Raw genomic sequence first — 26,916 nt, 5'->3', positions numbered from 1 at the left:
GCTCTAGAGCCTGTGTACCACGGGAAAGGAAGCCGGCACAGTGAGTGGCCTGCACACCCCAACCAGAGAGCAGCCTGCCTCATGGCAACTACAGACCCCTACACACAGCAACGCAGACCCAGAGGACCCAAAAGTAGATAGACGTTTAAAAAACCAGTTATCACTTTCATAAAAATCAGACGCCAATAAATCTTTCTTTAGAAAAAAAAAAAAGTGGGTTGTGAAATACAGGGGCTCTGACCTGGGCAGGGGGAATGCAAGCCTGGGGGCGGCTGAGACGGGGGCCGGGGAAGGACGGGTGGGCCGACTGCTGCCGGTTTTGGTGAAGGGACGTGACCTGGGCCTTCAGTTACGGGGGGAGCAAACCAAGAAAGCAGGTCGCTCACTGACCGGCGTCACCCGGTATCTCACGATCTCCTTCCACCCAGCTGCTTGGTCAGCGAGGCCAACACGTGATCTTAATGATATGTGGAAAGGCCTCACTTGTGAAAAAGGAGCTGGCAGAGCGGCCGCACCAACCATGCCCTCGGGAACGTTTCTACCTCGGCTCAAGACACCTTTAAAAATGTGTAAGACGATGTCCTACTCTAAGAAGACGGACCCCCTTCCCGCTGATGTCAACTGCACCAAAACTGCATGGTGAGAAAAGGAAGGGTATCTCAGTGAAGGCAGCTCCTCCGCCAGCACAGGCCGCCATCCGCGCACGCCTGCAGTGCCCAGTCCCACGCTCCAGGACAGAGGGCCACAGAGGGCGTGGGCAGTGAGGCCAGGGCGGGACAGGAGGGCAGAGACCTGGGAGCCACGGCTGGGGGCTGGGGACTGTGCTGGGTGAAGCCTCTACCTATTCCTTCCCAAGAAAGGCCACTCTGTTCCGAAATAAATTCCATTATTAAGAGTTCTTGTGCTTATGTCTTCTACTCAGGCAATGATGCAATGTCCTCTCCTTAGCGTGAAAGCCGCTCAGTCACGTCCAACTTTTTGCGACCCCATGGACTGTACAGTCCATGGAATTCTCCAGGCCAGAATACTGGAGTGGGTAGCCCTTCCCTTCTCCAGGGGGATCTTCCCAACCCAGGGATCAAACCCAGGCCTCCCACATTGCAAGCAGATTCTTTACCGTCTGAGCCACCAGAGAAGCCCTTGTCAAGTCATACACTGGAGTTAATTCTGCCTCCTCAACTCCTTCCAATGTATGGATCCATTAAATTCCCCCCTTGGGGAGGGAAATAGGGTCAAGCATGCACTCTCAACTCACTCTTAACCAGAGGGCATCCGAACTTTCCACGGCCATCACGGGCCTCCACGAGAAACCCACCTCTAGCTATGCCTCCGCAGATCCTGTGAAGAGTTTCTGAGCCTTTCTCAGCCCTTCTGCCAGTGGACACCCTTCCTACACTTCCTGCACTCCTTCCCCTCTGAGACTCCGCTCCGCGCAGCCTGTCACGGGAGGCTCCCATCCCCGCCTCTCTGCCGGCCTCAGCTCCTCGGAGCATCAGGGGCTGGGGACAGGTGTGTGCCTCCATGCAGCTATGGGCTTCTCTCTTGAGTTGTGCAATGCCAGCATCTAAGGAAGGGCTTGATGTGCTGAATGGGCATGCCCAGTCAGGGGTCTCAGACGGCGATTCCCTGGGTACCCACTGTGTGCCAGGCCTGGTGCTGGAACAGTGAGTGTGCCCAGTAGTGAACAGCTTCCCCCCACATCTGCCACAACAGCAAGAAACACACAGCCCGGGGTGCCTCCTCCTGCAGGAACTAAGGTCCAGATGTGCGGACAGAGAGACCGGGACACACAGATTCTAAGTCAAAGAACCAACCTGCTTTAACTTGAGGGCAGACGAAAACATGGTAATATATCTACTCTAGTAGAGATGAGAGTTCCATAGCAGGTCTACGTTTTAAACATCTGGGCTACATCACACTCATCCTCAGATTATCTGCTCAGCAGATGGGAAATGCATCATTAATTTCATTTTATTAGTGGGAAAAACTAAGAATTCTGAATTTCAGAAGCAGATGCCATGTCTTAGACTAAAGGGTCTTCAAGTGCCAGCTCTGTGTTTGGGCAAGTCACTTGTTCTGGGCCTCAAATTTCCACCTGGAAAAACGTGGGAGGCCACTCATTGCAATCCAGTTTCCTAATTCTGGGGGTCTCACATGGCAAATAAGAATAAGGGGCAAGTCCTCTGCCCCTTCTTCCTGTATGTAAGCAACAGACTGCAACATTTTCTCTGTATTTTCTTTTCAAATTGTTCTTGTTCAGTCGCTAAGTCGAGTCCAACTCTTTGTGACCCCATGGACCGCAGCCCGCCAGGCTTCCTGTCCTTCACTATCTTCTGAAGCTTGCTCAAATTCATGTCCATTGAGTGGGTGATGCCATCCAACCATCTCATCCTCTGTCGTCCCCTTCTCCTCCTGCCCTCAATCTTTCCCAGCATTAGGGTCTTTTCCAATGAGTCAGTTCTTTGCATCAGTTGGCCAAAGTACTGGAGTTTAGGAAATCAATGCAAAAAACAATTCCAGGTTCTTGGATAAGTTCATTGTCAGTCTCTGTCTAGCTCTCTTTTTCTCTTTCCCTATTTCTCTCTTTTCCCCCCTTCTCTTCCTGCCCCTTTCCCTCCTCCCAACTCTCTGCCCAAAGAGAAGTTACACTGGTTGTCTTGCCCCTCATGTCCATTCCTCTGGGTCAGGTAACAGTACGTCTATTTTTACCACATGAACTCTACCCCTTCCAAAGGATACAATTTGCTGGAACCTCCTATATGGATACCCACTGTCCCCAAGAAGCTGATATCTGACCTGAGGAAGGCCTGTTAGACAACTTTCTACGGATTCCGCTCATCAGAGTGACAGAAAGGAAAAAAAAAGTGGAATTTACTCTTCTTATGTCTGTGCCCTCAGGAGACCATTCATCATTCTCTATTATTTGGTGCTTCTGAGAGTCCCCGGCTTCAGGATTTCCCCAAAATCAGTTCTATTACTTTTCCTTTGATCCCATGATTATCTTGCAATCTTACCATAAAATAATACCTTTTCACTCAAATTAAAGTCAGTTTCTGTTGCTTGCGATCAAAAGAATCTTAAAAGGTACAACTTTTCATCTCAATTATTTCTTTAAGCCTTAAAATTTGCTACCTACTTCTTCTAAGAAACCACAAATGTAATGTGTAAAAGCCGGGCAACCCACTTGCTCTATTATTGTCTTGCGTGTACCCCTGGGACCTGGGTTAGGAGCCGGGATCAGCCCTCCTGGTCCTCCCTGGCTTTCCTGATGAGAGACGAACAGTCTATTGACAAGACAGGATAAGGGATATTTCTTCCCAAAGTCCTGCCCACCAGGAAAAGACTGGGGAATACCTCAAGATCTACACAGTCAGAAACTGGTGTGACTGTAGAACAGTGTGTCTGTATCACTTCCAGTCCCACAACCCTTTGGGAAACTGAAAACTCTAGATGGACTTGGCCCCAACGCCTTCTCCTCTTCAGAGCCATGGACCCCAACAGCAGTAGTCATCATCACAATTATTACTACTAATAACTGTCGAGCAATCAGTAGCTATGAAGCACTGGATCCAGAACTTTACATGTTTAATCTCACTCAATCCACACAGTAACCACTGGTGTGGGCGCTATTACTACCCTATGTTAAAGATGAAGAGACAGATATAAAAAGGGTAGGACTGAGAGCTTCCCTGGTGGTCCAGTGGCTAAGACTACATGTTCCCAATGCCAGAGGTCACAGTCCCACCCCTGGGAAGGGAACTAGATTCTACATGTCACAACTAAGACGCAATGCAGCCAAAATAAAAATAAAACATTTTTTTAAATGTTTAAAGAGTAGGATCTTCTCTGAGGTTAGTAGCTAGTGAAAGACAGAGCCAAGCCCAAATGTGGTCTTTGTGATTTCAATCTTCATCAGAAAGCCCACAAGGATCACAGCAGTATCCTGCCTAATATGGGCAGGTTTCTGCTTCTGTGCTTGAAATCAGAGTTCACCTGGCGGGCAAAAGGCAGAAAGGAGAAGGCTTCCACTACTTCTCTTGCCAGGAGCAAACACCCACGGGGTTAAACATCAGAGTGAACTGTCCTGATTTTATCAACTGCCTCTTCTCGACTTGCCACTTGAGACTCTGCTGTCCTCTGTGTACTGACAGACCCTGTCTTACCAGGAGCAGGAGTGCTTTTCAGGACAAAATAGAGAAGCAGACTTTCACTCCCCACAAGTTCACATCTCTGCCAAAGTTGTAACTCCCACAGGGCTCAGGGTAATGTGGTGCAGAGCCCAGGGAACTCAGCCTAGGACTCGAGGAGCTGCTCCTACCTGCCGGGAACAGGGCAAACAGGTAACCTGAGGCTAAATCTAGCTCTTAAATACCCCTACATAGACACTTTCAACTGTTAAAAAAAAAAAAAGTCTCAAGTCCTGGGAGGATAGAATGAAAAACATCGATAAGTTATACATTCATTCAACAAAAACTGGATGAGATTAGCTAACAGTATCATACTTGTGTTAATTTCTTTATTTTAATGTATAAGTCATGATTAAGTAGGATATGAACATTAGGGGAAGGTTGGTACAGGGAACTCCCAGTCTTATCTTTGCAACTTTTCTATAAATCTGAAATTATTTCAAAACAAAAGGCTCTAAAACATGGACTGGATCACAGGCTCCCGACAGCATCCTCTGTGAGACTGATGATTTAGGTCAGTGTCACTGATGGGATGCAGGAAGGCGAGCATCCTGGGTTACGTCCATCAGTAAAGTATCGCCGGGAGCAATAGCATGGGTCTCTCCAGTCCAAATTACAAGAATAACATTTCCTGCAGACCAAGCCTTTAATGAGAGTTGAACACAAAAGAGTTTGGTCAGGATACCTCATCGCAGCACCGTAAATACACACTTCTATACAGAACATCACAGTAAATGGTTTGTGTGTGTGCAGAAGAGAGAAAGAGAAGTGAGGTGAGAGAGGAAGGACAAGGGAGGATACATGAAGCCACAGCAGACAAGAAAGGATCATTTATTCATTCATACCACTCACCTGGGGTCAGTGGAAGAACCCACACGTTTGTGAAAGCAACTTGGTGACACGGATGGAGGAAGACACCGGGGGTTAGTCCTCAACACAAGGAACTTTTCAAAAAACATTTCCAAACAAAGTTTGGGAAATACCTATCCATGAGTTACTGAGCACAAGCCAAGAATTTCAGAATGGTTTTAAAAGCCACCAAAGGAATGGAATGTGATGGCCTAAGGAAACTCTGCAAAAAGTTTTGAGAATGATCCCATCCAGAGTCGAGAACACTTTCAAGGATCTGGAGGTCTCTGACTCAAGGAGAGGAACTGCTTAATCTTCATCTGCAAGACTGGAAGAAAAGAGCTTGCCCAGGTGAGGGAAACGTCTTTCAGACACGAGGAAGAAGTTCTTGAGGTGATGACTTAGGAAACCCTTCACCAGGTGCCCACAGGGGTCGCCACTTTATCTCTGGACATATCACAGGAGAGGAGACTGCCTCTCCCAGGGCTCAAGGAAGCCTAACTTCAAGCCCAGGGGCCTGGTTGATTTAGGGTCTTCCCCAATTCGTGGAGTCAGAGCATACACGGCATGAAGCTGCCACAGCATCTCCCTGAAGAGCAGCTGCTAGAGGAATCAGGCCTTGTTATTCTCCGCGCAGAAAGCGCCAGTCACGTCATGAAACTCTGGTGCAAAAAAATCCCTTGACTGATCCAGTTTTCTAACCTTCCTTCCTATTTCAGAGACTTTCAGAGGACGTATGACCTGAACCTGCAATTTCAGAGACAAGTGGGTCTGGCATGAAGCTCTGATTTCTTTTCCAAGAAGACAACTGGGGTAAACTCAGGAGAAAATAAAAGCATGGCCCCAAACCAGAATCTGGAAATAAATGCCCTGCACTTTGGGGGTGGGGGAGATTTAAAATAAATAATAGAGTACTCAAAATTCATTTATTATTACACTCATGAACAAGAAGCAAAAATAACCATCCAATACATTGTATTTGTACACTACTGTGTTTAACTCCTATTGTGATTGTCTCCCCAGTTTCACCCCAAGCAGCTACCGCATTCCACTTTATCCTAGTTAGTCTTCCATTTATATCTTAGCAGAATAATTTGATCAGACACCCAAAAATGCTTCCCACTAATGAAACCAGGATTTGCTAAGAAAAATCAATGTATAACTTGCCTTAGTAGACATCAAAGACAGAAAGAGTTAGTATTAAAGTCTTAGACAGAGCCACCATCCTCAGATTTTAGAAGGACTGGTAGGAGAATAGCAGATATTAGCAAAGGGTTAACTCAGCTGATTTCTGGGTAAAGAGAAGGATGGCAACATGATTTTTTAAGGCAAACACCTGGAGGCAAAAAAAAAAAAAAGGAGTATTTGTTTCCACCACAAGAAATTGCAGACATGCAGAAAGTCAGTCACATCAGTGGAATACTCAAATTTCTGCACATGCTAATTAGCGAAATGTAATCAACCCACTTTCCGTCCTCTCTCCACCTATTCTAGCATACATCATGCACGGGGTTCCTCACTCCCCACAACCCGCAGAACATCACACAGCTTGCGTGGTGCATCAGAGAGAAACAAATAAGCACGGCTTTTTGCTGATGGCAGGAATTTCTCATGCTCAGGGCATATGAACCAGCAACGTGGAAATGGCAACACAGGCTGTATATTTTAATGATTGCCCACACCTATTTTGCAAAAGAGACTTACAGTTCAATTAGATAACACGCTGCCCAGTTATGGTTATTTCATGAAACTGAGCACAGTCATTTCACGTGGTAACTATGCAGTCGTGACAGAATTAGATATTCATCAAATCAAATGTAACTGAAAAGCTGAGGACGTTAGAATATTAAAATTCCCCATAGTTCAGCAATGCAACTCCTATACGCATCACCCTGGCCCAGTCTAGAGTGTGTTCAAATTCCAGTTCCTTGGTAGAATGTCATGTTAAGTCACGATATTGATTTTGGTAGATAAACCACAATCTCAAACCTTAGCTCAGTAATCCAAATGCAAAACAAAATTCTGAAGATGTGCGAATACTATCCTGTTAAGGTGAGCCAGTCTCCAAGGACAGAGAGGCATCATCCAGTGTGATCCCAACATATTTTGGGTGTTGTTTAGTCCACTCACACCTTAGGAAAGGTGCAACCGAAGCCCAGGCAATCTCTAAGGAGGAACATATCATGACTTGAGTTCTTTTCTCACCAGGAACAGGGGCTGTGTTCTTGAACACTTCCTCAAGTGAACCACAGTTAGCAAGTATTTCCACTGACTCCTCTTTGGTTCCAAAAGTCTAATTTGTTGAACCAACTTTTCCCCAACATTTGCAGCCACTTTCAAAATGTACTAAGAAACACATGTATAGACTTCGCCGAGACATGACTGGCCGACACCAGCATTCACAAAACTGAACTCCAAGTGTGCGTGGAGAAAGAACACTCTGCTCAGGGACGGAGTTGGAACTACACTCTAAGAATGTTACCCTAAGGCATTATGTTCTATGCCACCTTCTCTCCTTCACAATTTTCTCAACAGGAAAAAACACCAGCACCAGACAAGAGCATTTGAGCCACTTCTTCCTGGAACCCAATTACCTGAGGAGCTCCTCTCTCCACAGTCAGTAGCCTCTATCCCCCGGTCTACAATGACACAGCAGGGCTCAAAAGGTGTCCAGGGCTCACCTGCTGCCAGGCCCCTGGTCCCTGCCCTTCCCAGGCACGAGGATGCCAGGGGAGCAGCAGAGCAGGACCTCCAGCTTGGAGCTGGGTGAGGCAGAGCTCTCCCTTCTGCAGAAGAGCCAAACTTTGCTCCCACCGTTGTCATCTTTAGGTTGATGTCACCTCCCTACAAGGAGTCTCGGAAGCACTTGGCAGCTCCAGAAAACACGCTTCGCGCTGACCTAGATCATTCGCACAAGCCTTGGCTACACGGTGTGGGCGAGCACCGGTCCTCAACCCCGCTCTCCCGGGATGCTGCGCCCTGCCTGGCATCACATCGCCTGGACCAGAAGACTTTTCTCTGCACGAACACTTGACTAGAGAAACCAGGACGGACTTCGCACACGCCTTCCAGGTCAGAAAGTGCCTCTCCCCCAGCGATCCCACAGCATCGCACGCCTTCCCCACATCTGCAACCCCCTCTGCCACCTGGATGAGAGAGGGGGTGGGGGAGTGGCGGGGTTAAAGTGACAGCTACTACCAGAGCTTCCTGGTTTCGTTCACAAGGTGTCACAGCGCCAACGCGGGGACCTACCTTGCTCTCGCCCTTGTCGCCGCTGGGTCTCGCCTCGGGATCGTCGCTGTCCTCTGCGCCGGCACTCTCGCCGGGTGGTTCATCCGGAGCCGGATGCTGCGGAGGCAGCGGCGGGGGCTGGGGTTGGGGTTGGGGCGGCTGTGACGGCGCCTGGCAGGCTCCTCCAGCCCCCTGGGAGCGGGGGATGGGCTCCGGGCGCGGAGAAACTCCCTCCACATCCATCTCCATCTTCCCATTCACTGGAGGGCAAGACAAAAGCGGAGCGCAGACTTGGCAGCGGCGCCCGGCGGCGGCTTAGCTGCCCGCGGCACGCATGGCTCGCCGAGGAGGGGCCGCCTCTTGCGCGCCCTCCCTCCCGCCAGCCTTCGCCCGCGCACCCCGCAGCTCTGCTCGCTGCTTGGCTCGGGCACCGGCGGCGCCGGCCCGTGGAGCGCGAGCAGCGGGGGCTGCGCGTCCTCGGAGTGGTGGCCTTCGGGCGCCCCCGGCAGTCCCGCTAAGCCGAGCGCATCCCGGCGGTGGCGACGCCTCCCAGCCTCACGCCCAGCCCGAGGCCGCCCGGGGATTCGGTCCCAGCCCGGCCTCCAGATCCTCGGCGCTTTCCAGCCTCTCCGGGGGCCCCTCGGCGTCTCCCCTCCCCTCCGCCTCGGAACAAAGTTACTGGAAGAACAATCTCGTCTCCGGGACCTGCGGGCGAAACTGACAGGAGAGGGGCCGGTCAGGTGTAAGTGAAACCCACCACCCCCGCCCGCGGACCAGGCTCCGACCCCTCACCCCGCCCTCTCCGGGCGAGGCAGGCAGGGCTTGGCGACCCGTGCCGGGCGACGGCGGAGCCCTGGGAGGAGGGGAGCCGGCGGGGGGCTGGCGGCCGGGGCCCGCATCCCAACCCCGGGTGACCCCCGCCGCCACAGCGGCCTGGGCCCCTCCCTCGCTCCCTCCCGTGGCCGCGCGTGTCCCCAGGGTCACCGCTCCCGCGCACAGAGCATCCCCGCGCTCCCGTGGCCCCAAGCCGCCCTCAGCGCCGGAGGGCGAGGACCAGCAGGCGGTGGCAGAGGCCAGGCGGCAGTCCACCTACCCTCGCCTCCACCGGGTCGCGGGCGGCACCCGCAAGGGGTGAGGTCCCGCGCCCGGGGCGAGGACGCGAGTCTGGCGGCTAGCCTGAGTTCCACGTAAAGGTCTGCAGCGGAGGGGCGGGCGGTGGGGGCGTAGTGGGGGCGGGGGGTGTGCGGAGAGAGAGGCGAGGGTCGCGGCCGGGCACTGGCCGCCAGGTGCCCCCGTGGGCGCCAGCTTCCAGTCACCCGTCTGCGCTGGAAGGGCGCCCTTCCCCAGGCAGGGCTCCGCCGAGGGGCGGGGACCCCGGGCCGGGCAGTGAGCTGCATCTGTAAATCTAGAGAGACAGATGGAGAGGACAGGATATTCTTGGGAATATTTAGAGCCGGGCTCACCGACAGTCAGCTGATTAAGGATGACTTCTACACTGAACACTCCTTGGTCCTGGGGAGCAGTTTACAACTCCACAGGAACTGCCAAGGCCAAGGCGACTCTGCACGCCCCGAAGGGCCCTTCCAGCAGCTGTGGAGAGATAGAGGATTATTAAGAAGCTGTTTAATATTAAATAGAGCCCATTGTTCTGGGCTTTGAGTTCCACAATGCCCCCACATGGATCAGAAGATAAATGAACTCTCCGCGCATTTCTAAGTAGAGCTTCGCTTTCCCCCACCACCCCCCACCCCGTATATGATGCATCACAGACCATGCTTGCCTTCTGAAACTAGAAAGTTGAGTTGTTTGTCTTGGGATTGCTTTGCCTTAAAGACAACTTTGACAATTTCAAGACACACTGTCCAGATAGTGGCAGTTATACAAGGATATATCATGCCTTATCCCTCAGTGTGATTGCTTCATCTCTGACTCTATGACAGAAGTTAATTGCCCCTTTAATCAGTACACACAGTCAATCTGGATAATGCAATGTGAACATGCTTTTGGGAAAAGAAAAGTTTAGGGGTGAAATTATTCTTTTTCTTCAGAATTATGAAAAATTAGAATTTCAAGCTCATCTTCTAAACTGGGACTTTGTTTAATATAACAGGAGCTTGCTTTAGTCTGACATTTGATACATTTTTTAAGTGACATTATGACCTCATGTGATAATGTGCCAGCCAAGAAAATATAGAGCTTCTGCCTTTAAAGAAGTCACTTACTCTCCCTTTCCTCTCCAGTACATTATAATCAATCAATCCTTATAGTATTTTTATAATGCTAAATTAGATGATCTGTGTAAAGTGCTTAGCAGAGAGCCTTAGGGCATAGGGAACACTCAGTGCCTGTTTTACTGAAAATATTAAGATGATAGAAATTCACCATGAGTGATCCTCGGAGGACCTTGATTTAGGAAGAAGAAACTGCCCATTTAATTAATCTTTTTTCTATAAATTATTCTAAAAGATATTTGGGATCTTCAAAGAATGAAGCCCCTTCTGAAGGCAGGAAGAAAGTCAGTGGTGTTCTGTGCAACAAAGTTCTAAATTTGACAGATTTTCCTTTTACGTTGTAGAAATAAAAATTTATATGTCAGTTCCAACAGGAGCTGGAATAACTGGCTGGAAGGTTATTATTCTTCCATGCTTGCTACTTCCAAAATGTGTTTGTGAACTTCAATGAAGAGCAAATCAAAACAAAGATACAATACTTCGACTGAATTTGTTCTAGATTTAGGCAAGTGCTTGTACAGGCTCCCATTGTTAAAGGCAAATATTTTTCCTTTCTCTGCCCTTCTGTTTTTTGGGGGACACAGATTTTTTTTTTTTTTTTGCGTCTGTCATAAGTAAATACGGGCTCAGAAAATATATTACATTTCAAAACTGTTGATTGCACCTAATTATGCATGTAAATTGCTACTTCAAGCTTGCAGACAGCTTGCAACATTTTGAAAATTTTGCCCTGGTAGTCATCTGAGGTATTTATGTTACTATTTTGCTTTTGCCTTAAATGACTTCACTTCCCCATAAGTTTTACATTAATGATGGGGCTATGAATAATTCTGACCTTTTGGTATCTTTCTTTTGGATGATTCAAGTGAGCAAATCAGCATTTTCAACAAAATCACCATTATTATTGTTTATACCAGACCACTTGATTTTTTGAATCACTGAAATGAGATTTACAAGAAGGTGTCCTGAAGAGTCATCTAGTCTCTTGTTACTCAAAATGTCATCAACAGACAAGCAGCATCCCACCACCTGTACTGTTTGAAATACTAGGTCTCAGGTCCGGTCCTAGGCTGACAGCATCAGGGTCTACATTTTAACACAACTTCTTCAAGGATCCCTACCACAGTCCCTGCCAATCAAGTCTGAGAAGTGCTGATCTAACACACAGCAGAGCCGGCCTTTCTCCTTTATAATTCTTTGGCACTGTTCCTCTAAAATACCACTTGGAAAGAAAAACACAATGTGAGACACATTTTTGTTTTGGTCAAGACAGTACAGTCCCTTCCTACTCTCCCCTCACCACTGAGGATCTGAGACCTGAATGTTTCATGATGAAAAATTACATCAAATAAAAATGAACCTATGTTGAATATCTCTAGTAATGTTGAAGTGTATACTTTCCTAAAATCAAAAAAAAAACCTGAAAGGGGACTTATACTTTACCTGGAATAACCTTTATATGCCAACTTGTGGAACTTATCCCTTAAAAACTTGGTTAATTCTTGACTTCAGGTGTGGAAGTCCAGTGTCCACTCTGCTGGCATTATTGATTGATGCCTTCTGTTACAATGCAAGCAGAAACCACTGTTAGTGCCTGTGCCGTGACAGTCAAAGCTACAATAATTAGGCATGCGAATGAACTAAATTATATGCCATGGTTTTTTAGAAATTAACAGAGCTTATTGCTTTAAAAACACTTTTTTAAAGACATGTACACAGATCAATAAACGATTACTTTTAAAGGCTACCTGGAACAGTGTTCTCACCTGTAATGTACATGAAATTACCAGGCAAATTTCCCTGGAAGGCAGATTAGAACTCAGCAGGATGGGAGCCTAAGAATCTGCATCTCTGACAAACTTCCAGATGAAGCCAGTGTTTCTGGTCCTCAGACCTAATAGACTTGCCTTACTTCCATCAATGGTTCTCAAATTTTAATCAGCTTTTTAAAGTCTTCAGTGCCTAGATTACACACCAGACAAGTTAAAATAGAACCTCTGGGGTTGAGTTCTAGGTCTCAGGGGTGTTTGGATCCCAGCTGATTATGACATGCAGCCAGGACTGGGAATCAGTGCTGTGGATCTGTGCTTCTTCAATTGTCATTTCCAAGACCAAGGCAGCAGCATCTCCAGGGGGTGGATATGACTCTCAGGCACCACTCCAGACCAACAGGGTCAGTCTCTGCACTCTAAGCTCCCCAGTCGTGTGTCCACACACCTCGGGTTTGAGAAGCACAGCTCTAGTGCAGCCCATGGGACATGGGGATAGCCCTCCAACAGCTACAAACTGATGGCAATTCCTTTCCACTTGGCTCTTCACAGATCTTCACATGTTCCCAGAAGCTTTCAGGTAAAGTTCCCGTTGATGAGAGAAATCCGCAAGCATCCCTGGCTGTTCTAACACCCCTGTGGTTGGCAGTGCTGTCCAGTAGGACTTCCCACAACGACAGAAATGTGCTGTGTCTGTGCTCCTCGACAGGCTGCCACTGGTCACTGTGGCTCCAGGGTAGCACATTGTGAAACTGTCCATTTTCACTGGAGTTCATTAAATGTAAGCGGCCTCCCGTGGTTGCTGCCCCCCACCCCCCTCTCCTTTACTGGACAGAGCAGCTCCAGAGTAATCACCCTTCCTCAGCCCTTTTTCAAATTCCCAGGTTGAACCCAGGGCCCCCCCAACCCCCGCAGCTTGTGTACTTATTAATCCCCAATGAATGCGCTGAGATGACAAACATCTGCCTTGCTGCCTCATCTGCATAATAAGTAACATTATGCTTATTATTTTGAATGAGAGGAGTTTAACTTGAATTAAATGCCATCAAAAGTTGTCAAAACCTTTTTCATAGTATTCATAATCACGTAGCTTGAATTTTACAGCCTTTTCAAACAGCAGCAGACATGGGGTGCGTTTAGAACTGCCTTGAGAAAAAGAGACAAAAAGTTGCAAATGGATTCAGGGTATAAGACACAGAAAGAGATCACCCCCCCCACCACCACCATTTTATTGGTGCACTATAGAAATTCCTTACATTCAGAGGGTGTCTGCGTTGAAAGTAAATACCAGAACCTGAAGATTCCTCCCAAAACGGACGATGAGATACAAAACAGAGTCAGGGAGCCAGAGGATGGCAAATGAAATTCAAACTAGAAAGGCACTCAGGAACGTCCCTGGCGGCCCAGTGGTTAAGACTTCACCTTCCAATGCAAGGAGTGCAGGTTTGATCCCTAGTCAGGAAACTAAGATCCCACATGCAGAAAAACCAAGACATAAGACAGAAGCAATATTGTACAAAGTCATTAAAATATTTTTTTTTAAAAGGAAAACAAATGCACTCAACAGTTACCTTGAATGTGAATATCTAATCTGTGGAATCAATGGGCAGGGAGATGGGAGGGGCGGTGAGGGGACAAAAACACGCATGGTTTGAAATAGGCACCAGCTCCACGGAGCCTTTCTCAGGCTGAGAAAATCAGCACCACCACCCGCATCCATAACAGCACCACCTTCAGACAGACTCCCAGGAACCCCATGAAGGGGCAACGATCAAGAAAGCGATAATTTAGGGGACATGATTTTAACTGACACATCTCAGAGAACAAACAGCAAATCCCTACTAACAGGGAGGAGGACACTGTTAAACTAAAGTCAGCTCTTCCCTTGGATTGAAAAAGTGAGTTAACACAACCTGCCTCATACCAGGAGGCCAACACCAGGAAGACATTTCATTAAGATCTCTGCCTTGCCAGCTGCCGGTTTGGTATCATGTGATGTAAGATTATGGCCACAAAGAAACGTGTAGCCAAGGGCAACAGCCTCAGTGCTGAGGATGGTCACTTCTTAGCAACTGAAACCAATAAATAGAAAAACTCCAGGGGACTCCAGACAACAGGCTTTCAGAAGTTTGGCTCAGAGGCCATTCAGCACTTGCCCTGACTCTCATTCAGGCACCTAAGCACCACCCCCCCACCCCCCAGATTCTCCCTGCCTTCACAAACTGAGGGTGAGTTTCTTCATGATCCACATCAATCCAGCTCAGAAGAGAGTGGCAAGAGTGACAATGAAAGAAGAAGAAAATATTCACTCCCCTCATTGGTGGCCTAAAGCCCTGTGTTCACATAGCTTCACAGAGACCCTGCCTAACAACATAATGAATTAAAATTAAGTCACAAGCCCCAGTGGTGGTTTTAGGCAATGTTTGGAGGATTCTATATCCTTCACTTGCCCAAACACACGCATTTTTCTTGGCTAAATTTACAGGTTTAGTTTATGAACATAAGGAATCCCAGGGATTTGGGGCTTTGACCTGAAAATATTCACCTGAAACTACTGCAGGAGATTGCAGTATTAAGAGCAGAGGCCCAGGGGCTTCCCTGTTGGTGCAGTGGTTAATAATCCACCTTCAGATGCAAGGGATGCAGGTTTGATCCCTGACTGGGGAACTAAGATTCCACATGCTTCAGAGCAACTAAGCCTCCACACTGCAACTTGAGAAACCCAGGTGCTGTAACTACTGAGGCCATGCACCACAACTTAGCCCATGCACCACAGCTAGAGAAAGCCTGCATGCTGCAACAAAGACCCATACAGACAAAAAGAAAAAAAAAAAAAGAGTGTAACTAACAGCAAAGGCCCAGCAATATGGAGGCAATTCTGCTAAGAGGGTCTGTGTGTCCTCCTGTCCCTTGTACACAATGACAGCTTTGATGAGTTGGTTCTAAACTTGACCAGTGCCAGAATACCCCTTTACTACTGATGAAGTCTGGGTGAGAGGAGGGAGCTGATGTTTGTAGGCAGGTGATCGTATTGATGCTTTTGAACTGTGGTGTTGGAGATGACTCTTGAGAGTCCCTTGGACTGCAAGGAGATCCAACCAGTCCATCCTAAAGGAAATCAGTCCTGAATATTCATTGGAAGTACTGCTGCAGAAGCTGAAGCTCCAATACTTTGGCCACCTGATGTGAAGAACTGACTCATTGGAAAAGACCCTGATGCTGGGCAAGATTGAAGGCAGGAGGAGGAGGAGACGCCAGAGGATGAGATGGTTGGATGGCATCACCGACTCGAGGGACATGGGTTTGGGTGGACTCTGGGAGTTGGTGATGGACAGGGAGGCCTGGTGTGCTGCAGTCCATGGGGTCGCAAAGAGTCAAGACACGACTGAGTGACTGAACTGAACTGATAGTATTTCTGGATATCTGGACCAGACAGGACACATCCTCCCAATCAGACACCTTTCCTGGAGCAGAGAGAGGAGGAGAGTTGAGGGCGCAGGAGTGCATTATAAACTCCTATGCCTGGAAGGAACCCTCAGAAGAAGAGAAGTGTTGATTCCTCCAAATGAACTCTGCCTCACTCTCGGCTCCAGATCCTGTGTCCCAGGCCCCCTCACTGCCTGGTGCCCAGGTGGGAAAGCTCTGGGAGCCCACTCTGCACAGCTCCTCTTCCCGCCTCTTACATCCCTCACTGGTCCTGGGGGTCCCCAGACCACCATTAGCTCTGCCAGCCCCACTCCCCTCAACTGTAGAACTCATTTACCGAGTGTTAGACATGATTGGTCAGAATTAACATTCGTCACACCAAGCTCTCAGGAATTACACTCCAGCCCTCGTCCCCATTAGCATCAGACCCATATCAACTTGAGCAAACCAGAAATTTCACGGAGGTGTAAAGCTCGCAGAGGTGATGCTCTAGCAAGTGCCTTTTATCTTACAAGTGCCTAATAAATATTACATTTTCGTAATTTGGCTTTTTAAATCAGAAATTATCTTTCATTCCCTCACATGGCTTATTTTAGAAGACGCACCTAATGCAGTGCCCTGTGCATGGTGAGGACTAAATAAATGTTTGACAACGAATATTAAAAACCTTGTATGTGAAGGCTTAAAAATGACTTTGCATCTCATCTTGGAAAATTTAGTCTTCAGAAAAGTAAGGCAAGAAGAGACAGCTGGAAACTGTGCCTTCACCGTGGACTTCCCATGATCATGTTTGTGTCAATGTCACTGAACCACTGCAAGCGGGTAAGTAACTAACTTTGCACAGGGACCTTGTCTGAGTCTCCATCTCCATTTTTTATGAATTGAGAAACTAGAAATCCCTTTCAGCCAAAAGACTCCGAGATAACAGCAGTAGATATTTTCTGACCAGTTAATTGCACACTGAGTGGATCCACTAGCCCAGGGATGGGGAAACCCTCTGTAGTTTGCAATGATACACGACCATTTTCATCTATTAAGTAGCCAGTCTCGGATAACTAAGTCACTTTGCTGTACATCTGAAACTAACACAACAGTGTAAATCAACTCTACTCCAACATAAAATAAAAAGCTTTTAAAATAGCAAATCTCTTCCCTTATTTCTAGACATGGCAGTTGGTCTCTGAACCAGAGTAAAAGTAACATGTGAAACTACAGTAATGATCAGGTAAGACATTTGGGGAATCAGGAATTTAAATGTAAATGTGAAACACAGGAAACCATCCACAGAGACAGCAGTAAACAGAATGAGCGCGTTCACAGGGAGAACCAGTGTTGTGTGGGTGATGACCAGCAACATTCAGCTTAATGTATCTCCAGAGAAAAGAGAAGGACCACTCACAGTGAGGAAATTGAAATCTCACTGGGTGATGTACACCTTTACGGCAGTGCACACGTCTCTTAAGAACATCCTATAGCTTAGAAATCAAGGCCTTAAGTGAACACGAACTGCTTCTTCCGGCTTCTCTTTCAGGATGCAGGCTGCCAGCCCTCTGCTCTGCGGGCACAGTTGTGTTACATGTCACGGGTCACTGCCCCGCTCCAGCCCCCGCCTAAGTCAATGCCTTTCTGGCTTCCGATCTGAGCTGCCCTGTATTTCACACCAAACGTCCCAGGAAGCTCCTCGGTCTTCATTCCCTCCTTGTCCTCTGACTGTCCCATCACAACTGTCCTTTTCACTCTTCTTTTCCTCCCCATCATCAAGAGACCTGTTCTGCATGTGACCTTTCTTCAGAGAGCTCACAAAACATCCTCTCAGTGAACGGCATCACCAGACAGACCCAGCAGAGCATCAGGCATCAATAGGCAGCATCTCTTTGAATGATCATGACATCTCTCTGCAGAGCTGTTATGAGCCTCATGTTGTGCACAGGGGAACTCGGCTTCCGACAGTGTGGTAGCAGGACTAAAGCACCAGCAAGGTGGGGCAGAATAAGAGCTGGAACCCCGGCCTGCCTGACCCGTGTCACGGTCCTTCCGCACACCTATGCACATCCATAATCAGTGAGCTCCGTGCTCCGTAGAAGAACAGTCATTTGTGTCACACAGAGTGGGCAGCAGTGACACTCCATGGACCGTGAGTCACATGGCTTGGCTGGGCTTGCTGGGGCAGCAGCCACGACTGGGACCTCACTGGGAGCTGCTTGGGCTTCCTCACAGCATGGAGGCCGGGTTCCAAGAGCAAAGTGCCTCCTGGAAGGAGGGGGGCACAGGCCATCTTTATGAGTGGGTCACAGTGTCATTCCTGCTGTGTTCCGCTGATCAGGCAAACACAAAGCCCCACCGAGCTTCAAGGGGACGCTGCCTAGACACCACCTGTCAATGAGGAAGTGAGAACCAAGGTGTGAGAAGAGACTATTAAGACAGGTGAAGACCCAGTGGCAGCTGTCAGTGGGAAAAATCAAGCTGCTGCATCAGGATTCCTGTACAAAGCCCACCTATTAAATTAAGCTTTTATCTCCAAGCCCCGGCATCTCTGCTGGAGCCAGTTCCAGAGTTCTGATTGTCTATTGGAATTTTTCAAAATAAAAATTCACAAAGCACTTTGTTAAAGCCACCTCTTAGCTGTTCTTCATGATTTGCACGAGCAGCTCTGCTCTTCCTCATCACCAGCACTGACCAGCTCACCTGAAGCTCTGCCTCCTGTGTTTCTGGCTCCTGACAGGCAGGTGCTTGGTCCTATTTCTCCTACTCATCAAACAGCTTTTCACTAAGAAAATGGCAATCCACTCCAATCTTCTTGCCTGGGAAGTCCACAGACAGAGGACTCTGGTGGTCCACAGGGTCACAAACAGTCAGATTAGATTCAACAACAACAACATGGAATTGGCCTCGCCTTGGTTATTGTCAGTTAGTGGTAGAGATTCAATAGTGTACACACACAGAGTGGGTTGCCATTTCCTTCTCCAGGGGATCTTCCCAACCCAGGGACTGAAGGGTTGGGAAGATCCCCTGGAGAAGGGAAAGGCTGCCCACTCCAGTATTCTGGCCTGGAGAATCCCATGGACTGTATAGTCCATGGGGTCAACAAAGAGTCAGACACGACTGAGTGACTTTCACTTTCATATACATATATAGTATACTGTCTTTGCTCTCAAACAGTTTAGAGGCTTATGCAGAAAAAATAGACAAATCAGCAAATCACAGTTACTATAAGCATTAGATACCAAGTAAATTTGGAGGCTGAGGCTGCAAAGAAAATGCACACTGACCTAGACTTGGGTGAGTGAAAGGAGAAGGGATCAAGTTCTGAAAGAATAGTAGGAATTTTGAGGAATAGTTTGAAGGAATCGTAGGAGTTGTGGTCCATGTGAGCTCACAATTACAAACAGAAATCAAAACGAGATGAAACAGACTGCCATTCAGCTCAGGATGACTTAAGCTGATCACCAAGAGACAGTCTCTGAAGCCGTGAATGACACCCAGAGTCAACCCTCTGATCAAATATATCTATGGACTCTACTTGAATGTGTCCAACCTGTAAAAGGTGAATTAATGTAACTGAGATTAACCAGCATCACTGAGCATTGTCATGTTGGAAAATCAGTGTAGGGAGATTTTAAACTTTTTTTTTATGGAAATTTGAAGAGTTTTTTCAGTGATGGGGAAAGACACTTCACGTGGGGTATGTGCTCACGCTTTGCTGGCTCCTGCTCACACGCTTTCCTCACGTCTGCCGCACCCCTGCTCTACACGGGTCACAGGAGGTGACGTGTCTGGACTCCCCACACGCTGTCTTAGCCTAAGTCTGTGGTAGGCTGCGGAGAGCAAACGGTGCAAGAGGTGGGCTCTGGGCTTTCTGCCTCTCCTCCTCCCCAGCCCCCGGCCATCCACTGGGGCACACCTCCTCCCAGGGGCTTTGACTGCCTCAGTGTAGCCCAGTTCTGGAGTAGGTAACATCCTCCCCCGAGGGCCTGCAGCCCTGGGCCGCACCTTCTCCTGCCCTTGCCAACCTCTGCTGGCCGCAGCTATGCTGGTCACCACCCCATGGCTGAACCTCCTACCACAGCCCCTCATATCTGAAAGGCGGGGGCGGTGTCAGCTTTCCTGACTGGACCCTGACTGAGGAACCGAGCCAGCTAATTTCAAAACCTCCTTTTCCATTGTGGCACAACACACCACAGAACTGACTGCCTGAATCATATTTAAGTGCACAGTTCAGCTGACACTGAGTACGTTCACGTGGCTGTCCGACATTTATCCCGTCCATCTCCAGAACTCTTATTTGCAAAGCTGAAACTGCGGCCCCACTAAACACTGACCCCTCCTTCCCTCTCCCCCAGCCCCGACAGTCAGCACTCTATCCTGTATGAATTGGACCACTCTGGGTCCCTCAGGTAAGCAGAACCGTACAATGTTTGTCCTTCTATGAATGGTGTATTTCTCTTAACATGGTGTATTTCTCTTTAGGACATGGGTGTCCTAAAGTTTCACCCATGTTGTAACAGGTGCTGAAGTTCCTGCCTTTTTAAGAATAAATACTGTTCTGCTGCATGTGCAGACCACATTTTGTTTCTCCACTCATCTGCAGATGAATACTTGGCTAATGCTGCTCAGAACACACATACAGAAATATCTGAGTCCCCGATTTCAGTTCTTCTGGGCCTATACCCAGGAGCAGAATTGCTGGGTCATATGGTAATCCTTATTTGTTTGAAGAACCACCAGATTGTTTTCCACGGTGGCTGCACCATGCTGCATTCTCACGGACAGCACACAAGTGTCCTAGTTTCTCCACGTCTTCACCAACAGTTGGTATTAATGTCGTCTGTCTTTCTGAGAGTAGCTGTCATAACGGGTGTGCAATGTTATCTCACGGTGCTCTGCAGCTCCTCTGAATATCAGAGCAATTGGCTTTCAGTGGCAGAAATCATTGACTCAACCTTGTCTTCTAATCCTATACTGAGTAATAAGTAGGATTTCTGCATTAAGCCTACTGATCCTCTAGTTTTCATTACACGTTTAAGTAAGAGACTTGCCAGAGTCCAGCAGTTGAAGCCCTGGGAGGGTTTCACTGTGAGACGGCTCTTCTCCAATCCCCCGTCGGCCACTCTGTGACCTTGGACAACTCAGCCTGGTTTCTCTCTGATCTCAGTTTCGTCACCATTACTCTGTGAATCATAACCCCTGCCTCTGCACAGCTCCAAGAACTGTATTTTCCCTACATATTTACTTTTATTCTATATTCTTAGTTTTAAATATTTGATGCTTCATATCTTGGTAGCTTGTTTATATAGGTAAAACTTCATATGCTTTTGTTGACACAGTATCAATAAAAAGAACTGAAAATGTGCACATGGCTTTCCCTGGTGGCAGAGCTTCAGAGAGGTGATTAATTAAGAGTACAAGCCCCTGACGCCTGACAATATAATTTCAAATCTTAACTCCACCACCAGTAAATGCGTGCCTCTGGAAAGTTACATAAGTTACTACATTTCTCTGGGCCTCAATTTCCCTATCTGTAACATGGGCATAAAAACAGTTCCTATACCTTTGGGTTGTTGTGGGGATGAAATGAAAAAAATTACCTCAAGCCTTTTACTTTTCACATTGATAAATGTACATTAGGAATAATTAGGCTCCATTTTAATTGAAAATTTAAAATCCTAATGGACCCATTCTTGAAAGAGCCCTTGAAACTTCATCCCATAGAGAGGACTCTGGTGCAGGGATCTTAAGACCCATCGATAAATGATGCTTCTGCCCCAATCTGCCACTCCCACCTGCCCTTCCCAAAGTCCAGGGTGCGTGTAACGCGATGGCAGGCTGGGCGGCCAGGCTGGGTGGGCTGGGCCAGCTGCAGGGGCCTGCTCTACCCTTGCTGTGCCCGACGGGTGGGACTGCACGCTGTGTTGCTTTTCGTGTAGTCAGAAGCCTAGACTGACTAACAACCCAGAACGGGGCCAACAGCAGTCTTCCCCCAAGGGCAGCACTTTTGCCCAGTCACAGTCCCAAACCCCCAGGAGCGCACAGGGAGCCTGCCTCACTCACCGCTTCTCTGAGAGAGAGACCAAAGCACAGTATCTACCTTATGGCTTCATTCTTTCATCCCGCAAAGCCTTCTGAGGCCGGTCCAGGCACTAAATAAAGATACCAGAGATACAGAAACCCAAGACACAGCTCTAGTCCTCCAGGAGCTTGGGAGGCTGACCACCAGCCAAGACGTGGAGGGAACCTGGGGATCAGTGAGGAACTGATGGCTGGGCCAACACGGGAAGGCTGAGAAGGCCATAACAAGGAGGAATAACATGGAGGGGGTGTGCTTTCCAAGAGAACAGAGGGCACGGATGGTGAGAGTGACTGGGCACATTGCAGGTACCCACACGTGTGCAGGAGGAATAGGAGGCAGATACCAAGGTCAGCTGCGTCCAGATCATGAAGGCACGCCCATGCCAGGTAATGAGCCCAGGCATTAGGCCATGCCTGCTGGGGTGGGGTTACATGGTGGTGTTTTCAGCTGGAACTCAGAAGAGTCAGGAGATTCTATGACCACTCTGTAGAGAAGGGAAGACCAAAAGGCAGAGAAATCAACTAACACACCATAGCAGTTACAGAAACAAGAAAGAAGATTCTAAGTCAGTCAAGTGGCCACAGAAATAAAGGAAAAGCATTGGATCATGAATCAAAATTAGAAAATATGACCAACAGGACTGGGTAAGTCCTTGTACTTGTTTCTTCTAAATTAAGAGTTCCAAGGTCACTGAGCAAATTACAAATATGCTTGGGCATATGTGAACACACCAGGCAAGATTTCAAAAGCTGGTCAAAAAAATCTATGTGCCCATTGTCAGATTTCAACGAAAGCTGACTTGCTGCGCCATCAGCTATGCATTAGAATATCAGAGACCAATAAATACACTCTTGAGGAGAAAAAAGAAAACATGGGGCTTCCCTGGTGGCTCAGATGGTTAAAAATCTGCCTGCAGGGCAGGAGACCTGGGTTCGATCCCTAGGTTGGGGAGATCCCCTGGAGGAGGAAATGGCAACACACTCCAGTATTCTTGCCTGGAGAAATCCACAGACAGAGGAGCCCGGTGGGCTATAGTTCCCGGGGTCACAAGGGGTTGCACACGACTGAGCAACTAAAGTGTCCCAACTTTCAACACGGGGCACGTTTTTGCTTCTGCATCTACAGTGTTGCTCGTTCTGAAGCTTCTCTAGAGTCCTTTGTCGTGAAACTAAGTACAGTTTTCTGTGTACTCAAACATCCAAGATTCTGTTTTCCACTGTCTTTAAGCAACTCTGCACTTAACCATGTCCAACCAATAGAATTCATTGGTTCTACTTTTCAGTATTGCCAAGTGAAATGTTCCCTAAGCTCCTAGAATAACCCGCACCAGTTCTTAAAACCCTTCCCGTGATGCACACCATGCTCATAATCACGGTGACTCAATCCTGTGACCAGGGGAGCCCCCCGCTCATGTTATGTGGCGAGCATGGCAGAACAGCTCTTGCACCAAAGGCATGGACATGCCCCGGACACTGGCCTGTATGGCTGGAGACCACTTCTCTCTCAGAGGTCAAAGCACAGTGAACTACACTAAATACGATTTGCTAAAGATTATGCTTCCCAGGTTCCAAGTCTAATCATCTGCCATTCATAAATTAATAAATGAACTTTGGTTTGCCGTGGGAGAAATAATGACCCTGAACACCAATTCCAGAAGACTTATCTTCACCATTCTCTGGCCTTACAGCTTGTATATAGAATTAGGATAAGGCAACCATTTTGTATTATATGACTGAAAGACACTATTTCGGGACACAATTATCATGTCTTAATCTGCCGAGTCTAAAGAGGTCTTAGGGAGTGGATGAGTAGCCCTTTCCATGGCCAAGCATAGGCCACGTTTTGAGAAGACATTTGGCAGGCTGTGCTGTGGGTACCAGGTGACGGAGATCTGGAGTTGGAACCCAGCGAAACAACAAAGGAGGTTAGGAGGGAAAAGTGGAACCAGTTCAGGGCTGAAACCAGAGAGGAATATGAATTATCCGTTTCAGTAAAAATGTTTTGGGCTGCAAGTAACAAAAAACCAACTCCACTATCTTAACAAAAAGGGCATTTATTGGTCCATGGAACTAGAATGTCTGGAATTAATATAATTTCCTGGCATAGACTCAGGTGGGCACTGCTTATTTTACTTCTGATCCCTTGGATCCATCTTATCTGTCTTTGTCCTCATCCTGGCTCCACAATGATTAGACTCGATTATGTCACCATATACCCTCCCAGGAATGAATCACCACAGCCAACAAAGTATGATGATCTGAGTGATGTAAGCCAATCACGTCCTGCCCTGGATTTGGGCTGGGGGTCCATTCCAGCCAACCACATGCCTGCCACAACAGAAGAGGGGCAGGCTGAATGCTGGACAGGAATCTGCCATCACTGACAGCAAGAGCAGGAGGTGACCCCCAGGAGGAGGTCAAAGGGACCTGAAAGCATGACAGTCGCTGTGCCAGCATCAGAATCAGCCCACCAGAGACCCTCATCCCGGGCAAAACCCACAGGGACGGTGGGCTGACTGCATCCTTCCTGCTGACGCGGGTGCCTGAGGACAACACCTTAGGGAGGATTGCCGCTAAGACCTCTATTCACCATAGTCACTTCCCGATTTTAATTATTAAGAAAAGAACAATGACGGTTATAATGCCAGAGAGCTTGCTGCAGTAAATCACTGCTCTAGAATAAGAAAGAGAGGCATTCATCCTTGCAAGCATCTAATGGACTATTTAGTAAATGTCTGCTCTTCAGGACAAAGCAGAACTCTGAAACGCTGAACGTTTCATTAAATAAAACGGCTTGTTTCCTAAGAGCTGCACAATGTACGTGGACAGTGTTCCAAGACCGATCCTTCACCACGGGAACATGAAGTACATGTGGTGTCGGGTCAAGGAAGGTCAGGGTCACAGCCACCAGGCAGGTGCACGTTACGGGGGGTCGAGACCTGAGGACCGAGCAGGGAGCGGGGCTCCCTGGGCTGGACAGCAGGCCCTGTTCGGCAGGTTTGCTCCTGTCAGCAGGGGTGGTCATCTGTGTCATCTACAGCAGTGTGTGCTTGTCCATCCCAGTCTCCCAACCTATCCCTCTTGCCACGCTTCCCCCTGGTAACCACAAATTCATTCTCTGAGTCTGTGAGTCTGTTTCTGTTTTGCAGATCAGTTCAGTTCAGTTCAGTCACTCAGTCGTGTCCGACTCTTTTCGACCCCATGAACCGCAGCACGCCAGGCCTCCCTGTCCATCACCAACTCCAGGAGTCCACCCAAACCCATGTCCATCGAGTCGGTGATGCCATCCAACCATCTCATCCTCTGTCGTCCCTTCTCCTCCCGCCCTCAATCTTTCCCAGCATTAGGGTCTTTTCCAGTGAGTCAGCTCTTTGCATCAGGTGGCCAAAGTATTGGAGTTTCAGCTTCAACATCAGTCCTTCCAATGTTTTGTAAATAAGTTCATTTGCATCATTTTTTTTTAGATTCTTCATATAAGCAATACCTGAATCCCTTTGCTGTCCACCTGAAATTAACAATATTGTTAATCAGCTATATTCCAATATCAAATAAAAATATAAGAACTTAGTGCAGATACCACTTGTATTGTTAGTGTCAAGGAAGTCTATCTAAGAACAAATCAATTAGCAAATATCTTGCAGAGTCAGAGAAGGCAATGGCACCCCACTCCAGTACTCTTGCCTGGGAAATCCCATGGATGGAGGAACCTGGTAGGCTGCAGCCCACGGGGTTGCTAAGAGTCGGACACAACTGGGCGACTTCACTTTCACTTTTCACTTTCATTTGCTGGAGAAGGAAGTGGCAGCCCACTCCAGTGTTCTTGCCTGGAGAATCCCAGGGACGGCGGAGCCTGGTGGGCTGCCGTCTATGGGATCGCACACAGTCGGACACGACTGAAGCGACTTAGCAGCAGCAGCTTGCAGCGCACTTGGCAAGCAGTAGGTCCTCAATAAATGCTCATCAAGTTAAAGTGTTACTGAGTACCTCATGAGCATGGTGAGGGGTGCTGGCAGCCGTTTGGCAGACCCTGGCCCTGCCCCTGGGCACCCACCATTCTTGAGCCTGGCTCCTTGGATTATGAGTACCCGAGTGCTCAGGGCAGTACCTGGTCTGCATGTGTGGCGGCTGGAGGTGCCAGGTGGCCCCTGTCCCTGTCAGCAGCCCCCCACCCGTGACGTGTGGGCACAGGAAGAAGTGCCCCAGCTTCTGTGGCCCCCGCCTGGGGGGCGGGCAGCTCCAGGTCCACAGCCATCCTCAGCTGGCCTGACCCCAGCTGCCTGCGGCACTGACCTGCTCACTAATGCACACTTGGCATCCTTGCCTTCACTTTCTCACCTGCCCATCTCCTGTCAGTGCTTCCTGGGATCACCTCCCAAGTAAGCTCTTTGCTCTGGTGACCTTATCTCATGATAAGCTTCTGGAGGAACATAGCCTGTGACACAGCCCTCCTAACACTCTTTTTTTTTTCTTTCTTCCTGAAAAATCAGAACCCTAATACTTGGGGGAGGGAGAGTAAGCCTAGCCCCAGAACGTGGATTGTTAGTGGAATATGCCAAACAGGATAGTCACATTTTCAGATTTTCCAGCCAATCTTGAACCACAAGGGGACAGGTGATCATCTTAGCCAATGAGACATAAGTGTAAAGCAGATGGAAGGGCTTCCCCGGTGGCTCAGAGGTAAAGGATCTACTTGCAGTGCAGAAGACTCAGGAGATACAAGTTCAGTCCCTGGGTCAGGAAGATCCCCTGGAGGATGGCATAGCAATCCACTCCAGTATTCTTGCCTGGAAAATCCCACGGACAGAGAAGCCTGTTGGGCTACAGTCCAAAGGGTCACAAAAGAGTCAGACACAACGGAAGTGACTGAGTATGCATGGAACACCACCATAAAAAACAAACAAAAACCCTGAAAAGCAGATGGAAACCTTCTGGAAAAGCCTCTATTTTCCTGATAAAATGTTGTAGATGGAACTGCCCTATTCCTGCCTTGAAAGTAACCTTGGTAGTTGTAACAGGTGCTGCAACAAAGAGCTTCACAGCAAAGCACACACTGCCCCCTCCCTGCCCCCCAAACCAGAAAGAGCAGCGGCCCATCTCAGAGCCTCTCCTCCCATGACAGACTTCACTCAGCCTTCTGTTATGTGCAGCCCACCGCAG

At 48.2% G+C, this 26,916-nt stretch overlaps 1 protein-coding gene across 1 annotated transcript; it reads left to right on the top strand.

Moving 5' to 3' along the window:
- The first annotated feature begins 520 nt into the window (after positions 1–520).
- On the top strand, positions 521–18,288 carry LOC122683246. The gene is made up of 5 exons (XM_043886885.1): positions 521–639; positions 7,572–7,802; positions 7,940–8,108; positions 8,261–9,009; positions 16,290–18,288. The coding sequence occupies exons 1-4, from the start codon at positions 521–523 to the stop codon at positions 8,783–8,785; spliced, it is 1,044 nt and encodes a 347-aa protein (XP_043742820.1). The 3' UTR covers positions 8,786–9,009; positions 16,290–18,288.
- Positions 18,289–26,916: the final 8,628 nt, after the last annotated feature.

This window comes from Cervus elaphus, chromosome 24, assembly GCF_910594005.1.
Source record: "Cervus elaphus chromosome 24, mCerEla1.1, whole genome shotgun sequence".
Lineage (NCBI taxonomy): Eukaryota > Metazoa > Chordata > Mammalia > Artiodactyla > Cervidae > Cervus > Cervus elaphus.
This window is presented reverse-complemented; position numbering and strand designations above follow the sequence as displayed.